The sequence below is a fragment of the Pempheris klunzingeri genome, chromosome 16, assembly GCF_042242105.1.
Source record: "Pempheris klunzingeri isolate RE-2024b chromosome 16, fPemKlu1.hap1, whole genome shotgun sequence".
Classification (NCBI taxonomy): domain Eukaryota; kingdom Metazoa; phylum Chordata; class Actinopteri; order Acropomatiformes; family Pempheridae; genus Pempheris; species Pempheris klunzingeri.
This window is the reverse complement of record NC_092027.1, coordinates 1344597-1361654: the sequence shown is the minus strand read 5'-3', so window position 1 is coordinate 1361654 and position 17058 is coordinate 1344597. Positions and strand designations below refer to the sequence as shown.

The following is a 17058-nucleotide window of genomic DNA, read 5'->3' as shown; positions in this document are numbered from 1 at the left end:
ATCCACCAGATAATCCAGAGAGCCTCGGCGGTGGGGAGGCAGGAGAGCAGGGAGTATCTATGTGCATACAGGATATTTGCATTTATATGAAAGGTTTGTTTTGGTCTTTAGGTCTTTATTATGTCAGAACTCTTTCATTCATCTCATTTTTCACTCAGCTACACCATTAAAACAAGTTCAAACAAGAACACGTCGATGGTAAAAAAGGTTTTTCTTAAAGGAAATAAACTCGTTTACCATCTTTCAGAAGTGTAGATTAGTTTAGTTTAATCTCTGCCCTCCGCTGATATCAGAGCTGTTTCATAAGTTTGAGATGCTGCAGGTGTCTGCAACCTCAATGTAAGTTATCCCAAATTATTTCTGTTGATACATAAAATGTGAATATGCTGATCAAAAAATATCTTTTGTCATGCCACTATGGTTTCACAAGCAGATGCTGCTTAATAATAATAATAATAATAATAATAATGTGTTTATGGATTTATTCTCTGGGTCAGACTGGATTGAAGATTCATGTCGGCTTTTGAAACGATCATCACGACAACATGGACAACATATATATAAACAAAACAGTGAGAAGAACATGTGAAGACGTCACAGTCTGCTGTACCAGTACTCACTCTGCAGGGACTCGACGAGCACCCTGTAGGCGCTGGCGTGTCGGTGAGGCTGCCACTGCGAGCACAGACCGGTCATCCTCACCTGGTACGTGCTCAGGTTGGTCACCCCCAGGTACACTGCAGGACGGGGAGAGAGAGAGAGAGAGAGAGAGTGTTTCCTTTAAGAGCAATGTTTGCACGGCATGTTCATATTGTGGCTTTAAAACGGGACAGAAGTAGCACTGAGATGTAAAAAGCAAACTCTGAGCTTCTTCTCAGCTCTAAAAATGTGCCTTAAAGACTCGTGAACATTCTTCTCCACTCGCTGCTATTATAACAAAACCGCACACGACTACTGAGCTCACATCTGAGAGACCGCACGGCATCACGCTTCCTCATGACACATTTAAGAACGTCCGGCCAATTGGCACCGACGTGGGAGCTATTTACAGACAGTGAAATATAACTTCACTGTCTTTGCTCCAGAAGTGCAGCTTATGTGCACACACACACACACACACACACACACACACACACACACACACACACACACTCACTCTACTTATGCAAATGGTATGTGTGCACTTTCATCGTCCGGCCTTTGAGGGTGCACTTGTTCCAAGTTCACAGGCATTAGCAGGCAGGTTTGTTTGCAGGTGAGTTGGTAATGTCTGTGTACATCACAGAACATTTCACATTCCCTCTGAAAAAAACACAATTTCCAGTTCAGCCAAATATCTAATCTGCATCATTCTGGACTCTCTACAAATGCATAATGTATCTCGACATAATGTTTATGCAAAAATTCTCACATGATTTATTTAGAAGACACACAGAGATTCTTAATTCAGCATGTGAGCAGCGTAGAGAGACTGGATCTATCGTTGTGATAGAACCTCCATAGTAACGCTGACACAATGACCAAACAGACCCAGAGCAGCAGGCTTGGTCCAGACAGTCCAGAAGAGCATCTGCTTTACTGCTGACGTGACCCCAGACACTCATCCACTCATCCAGACTCCACGTAGAGCCACAGCTCCTGTGTGTTGGCTGAGGTAGTTAGGACATCTGCTGTGAACACCTCCCAGGAGATGACCCCTGAGCAGACCGAGAGCAGCTGGAGGGATCACATACTGTATCCCATCGAGCCTGGGAACGCTGCAGGACCCATCAGGAGGGTCCGGGGCGTGAGTCTAAGGGGAAGGATGCACTGCAGCTCGGCTCAGATGCAAATCAAACAACACCCACTTTGAATTTTGCCTTTTGCAGTGAACATTATGAAGCTGGAGGAGACATTTACGAGAACAGACGGCAATAATTTCCACTCAAACTTGGGTGGTTTTGGCAGGAAATGGCAGACGCTTGTGAGCAATGCATCCTGGTACATGTAGGCTCTGCTGGCACAGAGAACTCAGCTGTGTCTGCCAATAAAGCACGCACTGAGGTACGTACTGCTTCAGCCGACTATATTTACCATCAACGCAGATTGGAAACCCACAGGAAGTTTGGCAACAGCTCCCTTTAAGGCCACAATGAGTTTCTGAGGATTTCTAGACTTTTATCCGCTTGCTTTTGATTGTTGAAGAGATGAAATCCATGAACTCACTTATCAGCAGCTCGATGACTTTGACAGTCAGCAGACATGAAGAGCATCGGCACTGTTCATCCATCACTGTGCACAAGCTAAGCTAAGCTAAGCTAAAAGGCTTCACAGCCTAGCGTGTGACATTGAAGCGTCGGTCCACCTCTGCTGGTCCGTTGGCTTCATTAACATGCGGCTGAGTAGAGTGACAGTCTTCACCTCCTGGGATCCCACTGGCCTCATATCATTATACGCTCTTTTCAACTCCACCCATCTCTCCATCTTTCTTCATCCCTTCCCCATCTTCTTCAGGATTAGTGCCCTTGTTTTTCCTCCCCCTCTCACACACACACACACACACACACACACTTAAACTTGTCCTTCAAATCAACCAAGAAGTGCTTAATTGTCATGCAGGCGAAGGAGACCTGCCTGCGATACATTTAAACCCACATGTTGGGGCATTTGGGCCGACGCTTGCTGGAGAGTTGTTACCCAGGGAGAAATGAGGACGGATGAAAGGGTGGAGGCTCAGCGCTCTGCTCAAGGACACTTCAAGCAGACGTGTGCTCATGTCGCTTTGGGCGTCACCAGATCAAACCAGAGACTTTTGAGTTTCAGAAAAAGGCCAGTCTGCGCTGAAGTGGTTAATTATGATGCAGGAGAGGGAAATCCAGGCTCCCACTCAGATGACTGGACTTAAGAAGCTTGATTGATCCAACGGGACCAGACAAGAGCCTCAGGAAGTGTCCACTTGGGCGGCGGGATAACTTCAAATCTATTGCATAAAGTCCGACGCAGGGCTGATGCAATTAGGAGAAGCTGCCATTAAAAGATGGCTGTCAGATGGATATCAAGATATCGATGTCTGGCTGCCGCTCCGATTAGATTAGAGGAGATTGTGTCATTCACGTGCAAGGTATAGAAATGAGAGACGATGACAACAAGCCGATCTGAGAGCACCACTGAGAGACAAACTGGTTTCCTGCTGATCAAAACTTATTACACACTTTTATTGTGTAATTATACACAGAAATTATTAAAACATCTTCGTGAGCAACCGCTAAATAAAGTTTTTCTGTTTCTGATGGTAAATGTATAGTTTCTGGTGATGGAAGTGTAAGTAATGAAACCACTATCCTTTCCATATCATCCTTCACGGTAAACCACTCTCCATTCATAACGGAACAAAGAAGAATAAAGCAGGACGGTAACGTTAACAAGGCCGCAGCTGGAGACTCCTCCATCACCATCTTTTTAATCAGCGGTTCTGGCTGAATGGATGATGGTCGCAATAAAATTTCCAAGAACTTATCCTATAATTAGTTGGCTCAGATGGGTATAAAAGAATTAACATCCACAGCGTCTGACTGGCTGTTGTAATTGGTGAAAGAAAAACAACTTAAAAAGACACAGCTGCCACTGTGCACATGGAGGTCTGGGGAAAAATAACCCTCACAGACATAAAGGCCAAAGCCGGCATTCAACAGCTGAGCGACAAAAGGATGAAGAGATGAAGAGATGATTGTAAGTACGATGAATGAGGCCGTCTGCAGAGCATCAGCAAGTACTGCAGTGGTGGTTTAAAGTTTGGGGAAACTTTTCAAATATTCAAACAGGAAGTGCAGTTTCATTTGGTTAAATATATATATGACCAAAGCTGGACTCTTATTCTGAACATATATGAATATTTACTTTACAGAAAAGTTAATTTGATGTAAGAAGCAAAACACAAAGATTATTTTGTGACATACAGGATGGAAACAACTACAATCAGACTCTAAAGCTGTTCATCTTCCTCTGAGAGGGACTGAAGCACCAGATGAAGTGAAAACAGAGGGTGGACTTACAGGTCTTGGCCCTCCCCGAGAGGGCCTCGCTGGATCCCGTGGTGTAGGAGGCCATGACCTTGACGCTGTACTCCGTCCCGCTCAGCAGGTTCACGATCAGCATGGTGTTCACATCGTCCCCCACGAAGGTCTCCAGAGCTCTTCCGGGAGCTGCGGATAAATGAGGAGACAAACGGTCAGCGTTCAGGGACGATCGTTACCTTCAAGTCCAGAGAGCAGGAGGAGATGGACGGTAACTGATGGAGAGCACCAGTGACAAGGCAAAGAGACACAGGAGTGTGTAGATGGATCACTGGGAGGAAGAATCCCACAGGCTGGAGTTGAAGGAGAGGCCTTCAGGTTCAGCTTTGTGTTTAGATTTAGACAGAAAACAGAATAACTGGAAGTGTTCACGTGGTATTTTGTTCATGCTAATATGTCTGTAAATCTTTTAAATACTTTCCCTTAAACTTAGATTCAGACGTTTGGGTCACAAACATAATGTTCCTCCTGGCCTGTACGTTCTTAGAGAACTGAGGTTTCCATGATGCTTGCTGCAGATGTTCATGGTCTCCAGAGGACCTTGTTGTACCACTGACCTTTCTTTTAGTCACATGACATTATTGTGTGTAATAATCACTGTCTAAGAGGACTTCAACAAGTTTTAACATGCTCACAATTAAGTTTCAGGTTGTGGCAGCTCCCTGCACGTTTAAATGCCCTCATGTGGAACTTGTAATATCTAAAAGCCATTTTGTGAGTGTGTGAGTGTAACTGACCAGAAACAGGCTGGTAGACGACCCGGTAGCCCATGGTGGGCGACGGTGGAGCGTCCCAGCTGATCCTAAAGCGGTTGTACCATTCCTCCGACACCCGCAGGTTCTTAGGGGCTGAAAGAGGAACTGAAGAGGGGAAAAAACATCTCTTATTAAAATCTTGCTTAAATTTTCACTGAACTTCTGAAATGTTGGCGAAATTAAATATGGATCAGTGCATGTTCCCAGAGCCTGAATTCATGCAAAGGGACGGGGATGAAAAAAAGATGAGGAGAAAGACGAAGAGATGGAAACAGTGGAGGAAACAGATAGAAAAAAATATGATGAAAGAGCCAATAAGAAAGAAAGCACATGATATGAGGGAGGTAAAGCAAACAGAAACAATCTTCGGATAAAGGACGTTAAAGAAACACAATGTTAAAACAGTGTAGTTATAAAGTCAATCAAATAAAACCAAATCCATTAATAAAATAACTTCCAAAAATATAATTCTTGGCTTGTCAAAGTGATTAAAAAAGTCCTTTATTAAAGGAAACTGCCATCGCAGTGCAGAGGGAGAAAAGTACAGGGAGAAACTTTAAGGAGAAAACCAAGTTGGCAAGAGGAAGATAATGAGGAAGTCAAAGGAGGATAGTTTGATAACACTTAATACAATTCCAGCAGTCAGCACAGTGAAAAATGTGAGTGTCTCCGCCGAGCGTACGGTCGAATTAGTCCGTCAGAAAGATACTAAATCCAGAGGAGTTATCGCCGGGATGACAAGTGGGGCAGAACTTTGGAAAGCTGAAGTAATGGCAGGATGGCAGTGCTTTAAAAAGTTGTGATTTGGAATCCATCTGTGCGCTCGCATACATCTGTGACCCCTCTTGCAAGTCAAAAATCCTCTGCAGATCCCTTTGCATGATGGGAAACGTGAGGATCAGCTGCCTGTTCTGTCTCACCTCCCGTCATTCCTCTCCGAGTCTGATGAGCTGAAACCTGCAGATGATCCCGCCTCATTTTTCCTCTTCACCTCTAAAAAGCCCATCACACTCTCTGCGTCTCTCTACCCGCTCTCACTATCTGCTGCCCCCCCTCATATGGTCAAACCCCCCATGCTAGACCTGCTTCTTCAGCATTATCTGTCTTCTCCGCTCCCTTTAGCTGGTCCTGAGGAAATTACCAGCATCCCCTGAGCTCCTTCTGCCAGCTCTCTCACGACGTCTTCACCTGTCAGGCGTAACCGTAATGAGAAACTGGAGATTTAATGGCCACAAAATGTGCGACCAGAGGAACTCAGTCACTGTCGTTTTACATATTCTGCCTCGGCCCGTTTAAAGGTGCTCACCTGGTAGACTGGGTACCACAGAGCTAAGTCCTTACTGCTGAGTTCACATCCGGTCTGGACCCCCATTTCTTCTCTTCGCTGATCTATCCAATGGTCCAATGGTCCTGCATGTTTTCGATGTTCTCCTTTTCACAAACACCTGACTGACACCATCAGCTCGCTCTGCAGAAGCCTGATAAGAACCCCCTCACCTGAAGAAGCAGGTGTACTGGAGGAGGGAAAGGCCCCAAAGACCTGGATTGGGAAGCACTGGGGATGAAGGCAAAGATGCTAAAAATAAAAAAGCTTGTTAATTAGAGCTAATTAAGGTAATTCCATATGTCCTGAAGCTAATATTAGAGCTAGCCTTGATTAACCGTTAGCCTAGCCACCACAGCCTGCCTGACTAGCTACCAAATAACACTGACGTTCATTCTGGCCATGAAAACTTTGAATGAATCACCAGTTTTAAGTCTTTTCTTCCAACCAGCTCACTCTGCTTTCCCATCTCAGCCCATATAACGACCTTAAAATCCTTTAATTAATGTGACCTTGTGGCTTCAAGTCCCCAAATTGTTTTCACTTTTATTTCTCATTTACTTTCATTTCAAGGTCTCTGCCACTGTCCCGTCGTTTCCCTCCCACTGCACATCTCCTTCAGCGACCAAAGTCCTTTCAACATTTCTCTTTTTTTTTTAAAATCTCCTTGTGCTTTTGCTTTTTTTTTTGTTTTTCGTCCTAATCCTCAGATTGCACATCGTTATCACACTCAGCTCTCACAGATTCAAATCCTCTTCTCCTCTGTTGAAGCTTTTGGACTTGGAGAATCCAGATATCCTCTGTTTACTCCTTTACACCAGTGAGACATCAACCCATCGCCTCAAACCTCCAGATTAAACCGGTCACTACTCGCTCCGTCCTCCTTGAGAAAATGAAAATCAAGCATTTTCTAATTCTCGGTCAAACCTCCCTGAGCGATCAACCCATCCCTCATAAATACATAAGCCCAATTTATACTGACTCTTCTGTCATATTATCAATGTGCCTCTCTCTCTCCTCTCTGTATTCCCCCCACACCCCCCTCAGCGATCGGCCCATCCCTCAGTGGATCAAACTCTCAGATTATTCTGCCTCTTTTGTCACATTATCTGTCTTCGGTTTGAGGCTAAAAAACCAATCATCCTCTCTGCATTCCCCGTCATGCCTCCCTCAGCATTCACTCCATCCCTCATAGGTTCAAATCCCCAGATTGCACCGGCTCCCTTTGTCACCTCATCTATCTTCACTCTGAAAAACCCAATCATTCCCCCTCTCTCTCTCTGTCTCTGCATTCCCTGTCGCTCCTCCCTGGGCGATCATCTCATCCCTCACTCGCTAACAGGATCCATTCATCATCAGCGGGCGTCGGAGGCCCCATCGTTTAAAAACCGGAGAACGTCGTTAGCATCTACTAATGTGTGTAATGCGCTGCATGGGGAGACGTGATGGGACGGAGTGGAAAGATGAATGACTTGAATTTAGCGTTTCCTCCTCGCTGAAAGTCGAGTGTTTGTTCTGTAATGCTCTTGGCAGCGGAGGGAATCATTAGCCTCTGCTGGAGCAGTCACAGTCACATCCAACAAAAGGCAAAGAGAATACCTCCGACATATTTCTGTCTTCTGCTCCACGGTAAAGAAAATGGATGTTGCATATTAAGCCAGCGAGACAGCAAGCTCTCTCTTTTAACTCCCCTGAAATTGTCTCGGGTGAGCTGAGCTGCAGGACGGCTTTAAGAAGGATGAATGTGTGCAGGATGCTCCTCTTCACCTGGAATGAGTGAGTTTAAACAGGTTTGGCTGAAATGTATCACAGCGTTTTAGGGGTCAGGTTGCTGCAATTCTAAAGTATTAGTCTTAGAATCAATGAGGAATATTACAATAGATAAAACTGTGTAGTTATTGCTGTAAACTTTACAGCTCCCATATCCTCAACAGACTCCAGTTTGACTTTAATCACCCAGATGTTTGAATGTCAACCACTAAAATATTCAGCATCTAAAGGCGTTTAAATAGATTTACTCTTTACAGTTGTTTTGTTCTCAGAATAATATCAACTTCAATTAACAGGTTTCCCCTTCGTGTCTCTAAGGGTTATGGCTTCTCGTAAAAATGAATCTCAGGATAACGCCCCCTCAGTTCATCTCCACTCCCCCTCTGGCAGCAGTCCTGCTCCATTTTGTTCAGCAAACGAGGCGCCCTAAAGGAGATGAATAGCTAAAAGGTTTCTGTTCCACTTAAATTGCAGTGTTTGTTTCGGGGTAATGAGAGTTTAGTTTACGACCGCCACTGTGGGAGGAAATATTCCATTCATCTTCATTTCACCTAGAATTAAGTCTTCCTCTTAATAGCCTGGCAGAGGTTGGAGTCTCCCTGAACCACAGCACTGTAATATTTACTGCTGTTTTCTGCTTCCTAAGCTCTCCCAAGTCAACGGTACTATTCCACCAGGCTTCCCCTTTTACACCAACAACTGCTTCTGTTGGACGGCAAGTTATGAACACAACACTGACAAATCATCACCTTCTAATAGCAAGAAGTTGGTTCTTTACACATCCAACAGCTTTGGAGCAACATTATCTTCCATTTTTGGGTGTTTATGGTCACTTGGCCAATGTTAGTATATTATATTATATCTACACTCACTAAAAGTTAGGGATATTCAGCTTTCAGGTGAAGTTTCAGGATGAACCTAAAATACATTCTAACCTTTCCAGGTGAACTTAATGTGACCTTCTCTAAACCTTTGAATGCACATGTCCAACTGTTCAGTGTCTCAGTACTTTCTGCACCAGCTGCTGTTCTCTAACAAGAAGCTTAACAGCAACATTCACAACAGGTTTGATCCAAGAATCCACCAATACATTTCCTGCTTCAGTTAGAATTGGTATTTAAACAGTCCTCCTCATCCTGCTGTTCACATTCTGACATCATGAGACCGAGACGACACCTAACAGTTGATCAGCAGCACCTCAACACTGGAGGCTTCAAACAGGAAGTCCTCAGACGGAGGTGTTCACTGAGCTTAGAGGGTCACAGAGTGTCATCAGGAGGTTGGAACAGTGATACAGAGACTGGAAGAGTCACAGAAAGGAGAGGAGTGGACGTCCTTTGGCCACATCCCAATTTATTGAGACACTGAACATGTTTTGTTGTGGTTTACCTACCACTGTTGGTAGATTTTCTTTAAATAAATTGTTTGAGATGAATAAAATCACCAGTGCATGCTGATACTTAAATGTCCTACTTTCATGATATAATATCACTGTAGCATTCACTTTTTACATTTTCCATATATTTCACCTGAAAGTCAAATATCCCTAACTGTCTGTGAGTAGTGTATATTAATGATTTTGGTCTCTGCCTATTCCATCACTACACTGCTGTGTATTGTTGTTGCTGTCCGGCCCACTACTCTACTGTCAGGCTTCACCCTTTCAGTGAAAAACACCGACTCTACACCACCTGCTCCGCTGTAACCAGGCAGACAGACACAGTTAGCGACTGCTTGGAGAACAAAGCGGAGCACGTAGCAGCTAAAAGTGGTGATATGTCGGCGTTGTGTGTCACAGTTTGCCTGCAAAGTGGCCAGACAGTGGCAGGAGGTTATCGCAGGCTGAAAACAGGAGAGAGACTGAATGAATTAAAAGACTCAAACGAATCGAACATGAATGACTTACGCGTCCGTCCCATTTGTGCCGCCGTCGGCCCGTCTCCCTCAGGGTACACAGGAGTGATGGAGACTTTATACTCTGTATCTGACAGCAGAGGCTGCAGGACCAGGCTGCTCTGACCTGTGGGCACCGTCCTCTGGAAGCACAAACAAGGTAAAGCGTCAAATCAACGTTCATGTGACAGAGAAGCTCGTGGATGCAAAAGACAAATGCATTGACTTTGATGGGGTCGTGAAGGCAAACTCTAAATATTTCTCCATCTGTGACATTTTTGGATATTTGGATATGAAAGAACAGAGTTACAGCACATCAACATGAAAATCTAACAAATTAAAATTCTTTTTAAATCTTTGTGTTTTCTCAGTTTTTAAAACTGGATCTCGTTACTTTAACCACATTTAAACTGTGAAACCAGACGTGTGGTGTGATGTGCTGGTGGCAGGTGTTGAACCAGCAGGACGGTCCGTCTGTGGCTCCACGCTCTGCAGGAGAAACACATCTCAGGCCTTTAATGGGGACTTCCACTGTGTTTAAGCTCGTTCTGAAAGGTACAAAGTTTTTCAAAAAACCCTTTTGTTGTTTTTTCTCCAGGTGGAAAAAGAAATGTATTAGCCTTTTAATGGAGGTGAGGCTCCGAGAGGTGCAGCAGTGACGCCTGGTGCTTCCAGCTGCTGCAGAGGTTAATTGTGTCCAGGTTTCCTCCTCACCTGTCTGTGAACTCGGCCTTTTGTTAAAACCCATCCCTAAATGACTCACCGGTCCAGGTGAGCCGCCGTTCTCAGACCGGAGGAAAGCTCATCTGCTTCTTTACCCCACGGGCTTCTTCTTCTTCTCTCTCTTCATCTCTACCTCCAACTCTTTCTTCTTCTGCTGCTCTCTCTCCCTTTGTTTCTCACTCCCTGCCTTATCTGCTGTTTGTGAATTCTAATTACTGAGTGATTCATTCTTATATTTCTTCCTATTTCTCTCAATAAATCAGCATCACAATGGAGCCGTCCTTCTTTTTCTTGCTGGCTGATGTACAATAGCCTTCTGTTATACAACATATAGTTATAGAGCTGAAACTATTAGACATTTAATAGATCAGCTGATTGACAGAAGAAGTAGCAGCAGCTCTTTAATTAGCTCAATAATCAGTTCATTTGGTAGTTCAAGCTTCCCAACTGTCTCTGGTGTGTATCATTGAGATGTCGTCTGAGTTTTTAAAATTTTCTGACAGCTGCTAGAGCGAAATATTAAGAGACAATAATCTGCAGCTGTTGATAATTAAAGTAATCCTGAGCAGCCCTGATACATGCAGTGATAACCACTGAGAGTGTCCCACCCCTGATCCGGTTCCTGACAGGGCATGTTAGAGCTAAAGTACCGAGCACCCAGCGGGGGGGCCAGCGAGGATCTGCCGGGATTTTTCAGTGGCTGCATCTGTACGATAACTCAGAGCAGGACTTCTTGTGACTCATAAACAAACTTAGTGAAACAGTTTCCTCTATAGTGGAGGATGAAGATGTTTACTGGTTAAACTACCAACGACAGATCCCTGCAGAGCCACGGTCCTCTATCACAGCCCACAGGAACAGCTCCTGAAATACTCTAAAGGACTCTTTGGACTTCTAAAGGGGAATAAACATCTGACAAATCAAGGTGCTTCATCACAGTAATGAGTCGAGATACTTTCCTTGTCTAGTTGTGTGTGTGTGCACGCGAACCACCTCAGTCTAACCTGTTTCTCTCTGCCACAGTCTGTCTGCCTGCCTGTCTGTCTGCCTGCCTGCCTGTCTCTCCTGGTCTGTCTGTCAGCCACAATTTGCATTCTGGGCATGTCCAGTCCAGCCGAGCTTCATCCACAATCCCTCTACTTCCCCAGAAAAAAAATACACTTTCCCAGACATGTCAGTCAGACAAACACTGTGCGCCTTGACAAATCAATTTCAGCTCCGTCTGATGAAAAAGGCAGCAAGCCTCTAAATTGTCACAGAGCCACACAGTTGGAAGGACCACCTTAAGCTACACTCCTTTTACCCCACTTTGTAAATGCAAACATGGTTTCATAAAGTATTTATAGGATTCAGAAACCCAATCTAGTTTTGACAGAGGCCCTGTGCGGGCCCAGAATATTAAGTCCGATCCACCTGAGACTTTGCCGGAGCTGCAGCGCTTGAAGGCAGACTGCATGGGGGGGGGGCAGGTCAAGCACACAGGTGACGGCCGTCAATTTAGGGTGGCTGCTCCGGTAAAGAATACGACAATACATGTGGTAAATAGAGAAGCAACACAACACAGAAGCCACTCCAGAGAAGAAAACATTAAGACTGCTTCAACTGCCGTTTACACTACGACAGAGCCCCGGGGGTCCGGGTCCAGGACCAGGGAGCGCTCCGGGCCGACGGCTGCAACCAGTGGAGTGAATCAAAGTCCGACTCGAGACCAGAACAGACCCTCAAACTCAACAGTGACCATGTTTCATCTGAAATATGCCCCAAATATGTCACATCCTACTGGATGAGACCGCTGTGCTTTTCTAACACTCTGCTTTTTGTGATATTTCATTTTTATTTGGTTGTTAATGTGAGTATTGTCGGTATTTTCCTGCTTTTCATGTAAAATCTCTACTTTCACACCTTCAACATCCACCAGGAGCTCCCCAGTGGGACTCCCTTTGGTGGCTGGACTGTCTGAACGTCACGATCAGCTATCAGCTCTCACCACAAACCATTTAATGCACAACTCTTTTTAAGCCTGTGCCCCATTTTCACATGTTTCAGGTTTGAAATGACTGGAATTCGTCCAGGAGAGCGTTGTGTTATATCGTTTGGTTTAAAGCCACCAGACTCTAAACGGTACTTCAGTAGTTCTACATGTGAGTTGCTGGTCTACGACTGTCGTGATCAGTTAGTTTGTTTTATTGTGTAAAACTTCGAGGCGGCAGTAGCAGTCAGAAGTCACTCCCGTCAAAATCATGACTTTTGTCAATGGAGTCTGGTGGCTGTATATACAACAGCTGATCTTACAGGTTTGTCTCTGCAGGGATCCTTTCAGTACTATGGGCTGTTGCTCAACTGCCACAATTACAAACTACATTACTTTGCTGTCATACAATCAAGACACCTTAACGACAGGACTCCTGTTTGGGGGCTACAGAGGTGTATGACCCTGCTATGACATCACATGGGACGGCTTCTGTATGGAGAATATTAAATCAGTGGGACGGCAAAGGAGGGAACTGAGGTTATGTTTGCACAGTAAATACTAACGCAGCTGTTCTGTCTGGTATCAAAGCTCAAACAAGCCGTCTCATTTGTGCTGTAATTTGTTTGGTATTACTAACTAAACTACCACTGTGAGCGTAACAGACACAAACATCCATCCATCCTTCCTTCCTGAGGCAGAGTGTGAATGATGGGGCTGCATTCTTTGTAACGCCATGATGCTTTAAACTGTTTAATCCTCCCTTGACCACGTTTTTACCTCCTGGAACAAACATTGTGTTGTGGAGCAATAACAGCAGAAACTCTGTTTGCACACAGTGGAATTGCTCTTGATGCCCTGCAGCTTTGGCTTATTGGACAGCGAGCGAAGCAGCGCTGGGAAACAGCAGCTTCCCCGTGACAGCTGCGTGGGGACAGATGGCGGCAGAGACGGGTCGCCCCGCGGCCACGGTGCAGATACCGACATCTGGTAGAAGAATGACAGAGCCTTCTGAGCGGCCACAGCCATTAACTTCTATATTCATAAGCTTCCAGAGAAAAGAAAAGAGCTCACTGCATATCTGGCAGACACACAGCAGCAGGAGCATTCAAGTGGAGTCGTGTTTGTGTCCTCCTGACGAATATCATCCAACATTCACTCTCCTTTTTAGCTCTGGTTTGGTCTGCACCAACTCATCGGGCTCTCTAGCTGTCAGATGCTCCACTATGTTCACAAGCTAGTGTCCAACTGTGTGTGTCTGCTGTTTGGAGCTGGCCAGGGAACAACGAGGCTGAATCACACAGAGAGACGTGCCATTAAACTAAAAATGATGCTGAAGATGGTAAGAAGTTTCTCTACGAAGTGCCCCTTTAATATTACACAGATTCATTAACAGACATTAATCTTTACATCAATCACCTTCAGACAAAGTGTCCTGAAAAGCGACAGGGAGACTCGACTGTCAGCAGCTCCGACTTGTTTGGCAGTGATGGGAGTTTAAATGGAAACGCTGAGTTTTTCAGGTAAACGTGATTTGAGGTCTAAAGAAACAATGTCCGAGATATTTCAGGACAAAAACAAAAACTCTGCAGGTCGTTCAGAGGAAAAATGTCAGAAAGGCAATTAGACTGAAAGAAAAACACTCCACAGACAAAGTTTTGGACTTTAGGAGAACTTGTGCTGTTTCTCTTTTAGTTTAACATTTCTACATTATAAGATCCCCCCCCCCCCACTTAAACCAGGCAGGAGAAGGTGATTGAGCCCCGTTAGTGCAGCTGTCCTTCAAACACCGCTTTGGATTTGGCCGGACGTTGGACAGACGTTGCATCATATAACTGCATCTGAGGCATTTAAAAGCTATGAGGGCCTCAGTCCTTCAGGAGGGATGCAGGCGGTGCTCCTCTCTCTGGTGGGGGGGCAAAGAGGGGCAGCACTCGGACTGCGGTGGGGCGTCTTCTCGTAGATTCCCTTTAATGTGTCAAACACATTTAAAGTCTGTTTCTATCATGTTTGAACATGACTTTACTGCAGCAGATATGTGTTTGATCGAAGCCTGATGTGATTTAGTTTGACTACTGAGCCAAAGTGGACGAGATGTGAGCCGTTTAAGACCAAACATTCCACCAGTGAAGCTGAAGTGGGAAAACTGCCATCAATCACATGGAAATGAGTTCTTCTCTCTGCAGCCACGAACCACAGAGTGGAACTTGCTTTGAACAAAGCAGCAGAGGAAGCCGGCCAGTTCTCTCCCTCAGCAGATACACATCGAAACGGTAGCGACTGAGTGCAGCACTTGGTGATTCATAACCTGACCGGGTTGCCAAACAGAGCCCACAGCTGTTCGCACTTTGATAAGAGATCTCATTAAACAAGCCGCCAGCGCGGGCAGCTGGCCGCTCTTCGCTGTCAGGATGAAGAGGCCGATGTGGGACCTGTGGTGAGAGTCACCTGCAGACACACAGCGGCTCCCGGAGCACACACCTGTCTACCCACACCTTCTACAGCGGGACACACTGTTAACAGCCACTATGGAGCCGTGTAACTATCCAGCTTCAGTTTCATGCACTGACTGATTACTGATTAGAGGAAGGCAAATAAAGACACCACGTGATGACGGGCAGAAAAAAAAACTATATGTCTTAATAAAGATGGAATTGACAATAATGTGTTTATTCTATTTAACGCTTTGACATAAACTGAGTTTCTGAACTGTTCAGTGCTTCAGTTTGGTACGAAGCCTGGAGAAGGTTAATTATTTAGTATTTTCCCGAGAAACGTTTGCTTTCTCTCCAGAGCCTCCATTAAAGAACAGGACCTCGCATCCGGATCTGAAAAACAGAAGTCTGATTGGATGGAAGTCAATGAGGAAATGATGAGTTTCTGCTCTCAGTCTCTAGTTTACAGTCTTCTTCAGCACAGCAGGACGTTCATGTAGTAAATTATGGTCCATTTAGAGGAAGATACACCAGGAAGAGGGGGGCGGGGCTACCTGCTCACTGACCAATCAGAGGCAGGTCATGTCTAAACCTAACCAATCAGAGATGGGTCTTGAAATACATATAAAATAAATCGTTTCCAGCTCCAACAAACCAAGATGGCGACGGCCAAAATGCCGAACTCGATGTTTAAAAATCTTATTTACAGTCTATGGTTCCCCCACAAAACTGTGGCGTTAATCCAGAGAAACTGAGAAACACTTGGGTGGGCGGTGGATCTGTAAACTTTGTACTGCACTGGTTCGCTGATGAAGCCAAGTATTCTCTTCAGATGTGTCTCACTTGTGTGAGCAGCGTCCCTGCTGCCAGGCACAGATTTAATGTTTTTATATTCCAGGCTGATCTCAAAATAAAACGAACCTCTCCCTCGGGTGTGTGCGCTCCATTGTTGTGGTTGTTTTCCTGCTGCCAAACTGACCCTGAACTGCACGGACTTCAATGAAAAAGTTTTGCAAGAGAACACACCCATCCGGTTTCTCCTCTCCCCCGTGTCCAGCTCTCTCCATAGACTCCTGGGGGATTGTGGGACACTGGGAGTTTACCTTTGTCTGTGAGGTAGTTAGTTACCATGTAAGCTAATGTGTGTGATGGTAACAGGTCCTCGTCATAGAAGCTGTCAAAACATTTAACATCCTTGGCTGAGTTCAGAGTGAACAAGCCTGACAAAAGGTGGTAACATGAGAGTTAAGCTCAAGGTCCACATACCGTGTGTGTGTGTGTGTGTGTGTGTGTGTGTGTGTGTGTGTGTGTGTGTGTGTGTGTGTGTTCCTGATGTAATCCTGTAAACACTGAACTTGTAACAGACACTCTTGATCTCAGTGAGACTGGCTGAGCACATGAAGCTGAACTAACTGACAGTAATGAGGACAAACATACTGTAAATGCACGACAGCCATTAAACAACCAACCTTTTTTTTTTAATATCCACAGATTTGGAAAATGATATTAAAGAGGATATTTAGTTCCTGATTTCACAAAATGACACAACATCTTTCCAGCTCTCACTTCAGGGAACTCATATCAACACATTTAACGTTTGCTTGTCAAGCATTTCACACACAAAGTACATTTTCCCCTGCGTACTGAAGCTGCAGCAGTGTTTGCTTTAGTATAAAAGCCCTCTGCACCTTCCTCTTCCTCTCCCTCTCTCTCTCTCTGTAGGTCTGCTGTGGCTCATTAGTATGAAGACCTGCCATTCTCTCGCTTTCCCTCTCTTTCGAGAAACAAACTCTTTGAAGGACTGCCACTGTTTTCATCATCATTATCCTCCGTCTTCCTCTCGACGCGGCTCTGAAGACCTGCCATCAGCTTCAACAACACCGTCTTTGTCTCTCCCTCCTTTAATGGGAAGGCCTGCCTTCCTCTTCATCAATAATCTCACTCACTCTGTCGACAATTGACACGTCGAAGGTTTGGCTTCGTTTAAATCAACACCTCCTTTTTGTTCTCTGCACGACTCCCCAAAGACCTCGTACACCTCCACAAATCATTTGCTGTCCAACTTTCACACAGAAACAGTCCAAGACTTCAAACTTTCCCACTATTACAGCCACTGACCCTGAACTGGACCAGCTGT

The 17058-nt window shown here is 45.0% G+C and overlaps 1 protein-coding gene across 1 annotated transcript in view; it reads right to left on the bottom strand.

The window, feature by feature from the left end:
• Positions 1-17058, bottom strand: part of LOC139215277 (collagen alpha-1(XIV) chain-like) — a 119568-nt gene that overhangs the window by 43409 nt on the left and 59101 nt on the right. Inside the window, exons 19-22 of the mRNA XM_070846190.1 lie at positions 9808-9937; positions 4790-4912; positions 4032-4181; positions 621-737 (exon numbers count right to left, since the gene is read on the bottom strand). Of these exons, the coding sequence (XP_070702291.1) occupies positions 621-737; positions 4032-4181; positions 4790-4912; positions 9808-9937 (520 nt within the window). The remainder of the gene's footprint in view (positions 1-620; positions 738-4031; positions 4182-4789; positions 4913-9807; positions 9938-17058) is intronic.